The 1686-nt window shown below is 35.5% G+C and overlaps 1 protein-coding gene across 1 annotated transcript; it reads left to right on the top strand.

Annotated features, from left to right (window-relative positions):
• Positions 1-751: 751 nt before the first annotated feature.
• Positions 752-1384, top strand: LOC143582191 (uncharacterized). Its single transcript, XM_077064814.1, has one exon. The coding sequence runs from the start codon at positions 752-754 to the stop codon at positions 1382-1384; it is 633 nt and encodes a 210-aa protein (XP_076920929.1).
• The last annotated feature ends 302 nt before the right edge of the window (positions 1385-1686 follow it).

Below are 1686 nucleotides of genomic sequence, written 5' to 3'. Positions count from 1 at the left end.
TTTGGTCGAGATTCAAAGTTCAGGGACCAAGTTGAATAACTTGGTGTCTTAGTTATCTTTTTATTTATTATTAAATAAATTAGAAGTTTAGTTTGATTATATTTCCTATTTTAAGTATCAAAAGTTTTATTTTTTAGTTTAGCAGTATGTATTATGTTTTTATTTCTTATTAATAAAAAGAGTCGCATAAACGTTTTATGTAATATCGTGTTAGATGTTCTTGATTCACTTATCTAAGGTTTAACAAGTGGTATCATAGCCTAATGATCCAAGCTTGTGTTTCTGATCAGCGACAAGTCTTAATTGCAGAAGTAATTTTCAATCAAAGGCATAAGAAGCCAAAGCAACGAAAGAATCCTGGAGTTTTGAAAGTCCGTTGGTCTCTTTTTTTGTTCAATTGAAGCATACACACAAAAGAAAAGATTCATTTATTTTTTGTGTGGTCCCGTATAAGAAAAGAAGGTAAAAGCAATATATTAAAAATTGTTTGTGTTTTTATTTTGCTTGTTGTTACTCCTCGAATCACAAGAAGAAAGTTGCAAGATTTTATTCTTTTGGTTTTTGTCTTCTTGTGTGACACTATATGCCAACAAGTGATTATATTGATTAAGATCAAACAGTTGAGATCCAGAAGCCGCCATCTTAAATATGGTTTTGCATAACCACTCCTCGATCAACCAGAAGTCGAAAAAGAATTTTACTGGTTTGTTTATTTTGGAGCCACATCTCGAGCAATCAATAAACCAAAACTATGGCCGATATACAAGTTGTAGGAGGAATAAAGAAATTGAACCATATCAACTATAAAAAATGGTCAATGTACATCAAATCGTATTTTCAAGGTACCGAGACGAGGCATCCCACAAACGATATAAACGGTGTTATCGGAAAGTGGCAGGTGAAAGTGGATCGAACGATGTTTATCATCAAGACAATGGTTGCTGATAATGCTCTTGATCATATTCAAGAACTCGAATACCCAAAGCAAGCGTGGGATACGTTGGAGAGCTTATTCACGAAGAAGAAAGATGATCTATTGCAACTAGTCGAAGGTGATTTAATGACTTGTTCCCAAGGTGATCTTCCAATTTCACAATATTTTTATGAAGTCAAAAATCTATGTCGCGAAATTGCGAAATTGGAGAACTCGATCCAGAGTCTTGGGTTAGTGGCTCGTATGAAGCGGATACTCATCTACGGTTTAAAGTCGGAGTATTGTAGCTTTGTTACCGCTATTCAAGGGTGGGGGACCCAACCGAGTATAACTGAGTTAGAGAATATTCTTGCCAAACAAGAAGCCTTAGCAAACCGAGAGCGAAGCCTTGTATGTCGGAAGAAGGAGAAAAATCGGTTTAATAAAAATCATAACCGTAACGACGAGTAAGGAAAGGGTAAATATAGAGAGAAAGAGATCAACCGAAGAAGAAAAAATGGAATAGAAAGAGTCGAGGTGAAAAATCCAAAGAAGATTCATCGGACGAAGAAAACAGAGATAAGAATCAAGGAACCAACCAAAGCAGTATCCTTTTAGGTGCCATAAATGTGGACAAAAAAGGCATATGGCAAAATACTGTCAAGAACCTAAGGATGAAGGTAATGCAGCTGTTGTTAAAGAAGAAGAAACGTGGTATGTGGAGGCTAATATGACCGAGGTTCAAGAAAAATACACAACTGACACCGAATTCA

This window comes from Bidens hawaiensis, unplaced genomic scaffold (assembly GCF_021521415.1).
Source record: "Bidens hawaiensis isolate Kalapana, Puna unplaced genomic scaffold, B.hawaiensis_p1.1 tig00031483_1, whole genome shotgun sequence".
NCBI lineage: Eukaryota > Viridiplantae > Streptophyta > Magnoliopsida > Asterales > Asteraceae > Bidens > Bidens hawaiensis.
Note: the sequence above shows the minus strand (reverse complement) of the source record. Positions and strands in the feature narration are given on the sequence as shown.

Coding starts and splice junctions, on each gene's coding strand:
- LOC143582191 (XM_077064814.1), top strand. CDS start 752: ATGGCCGATATACAAGTTGTAGGAGGAATAAAGAAATTGAACCATATC.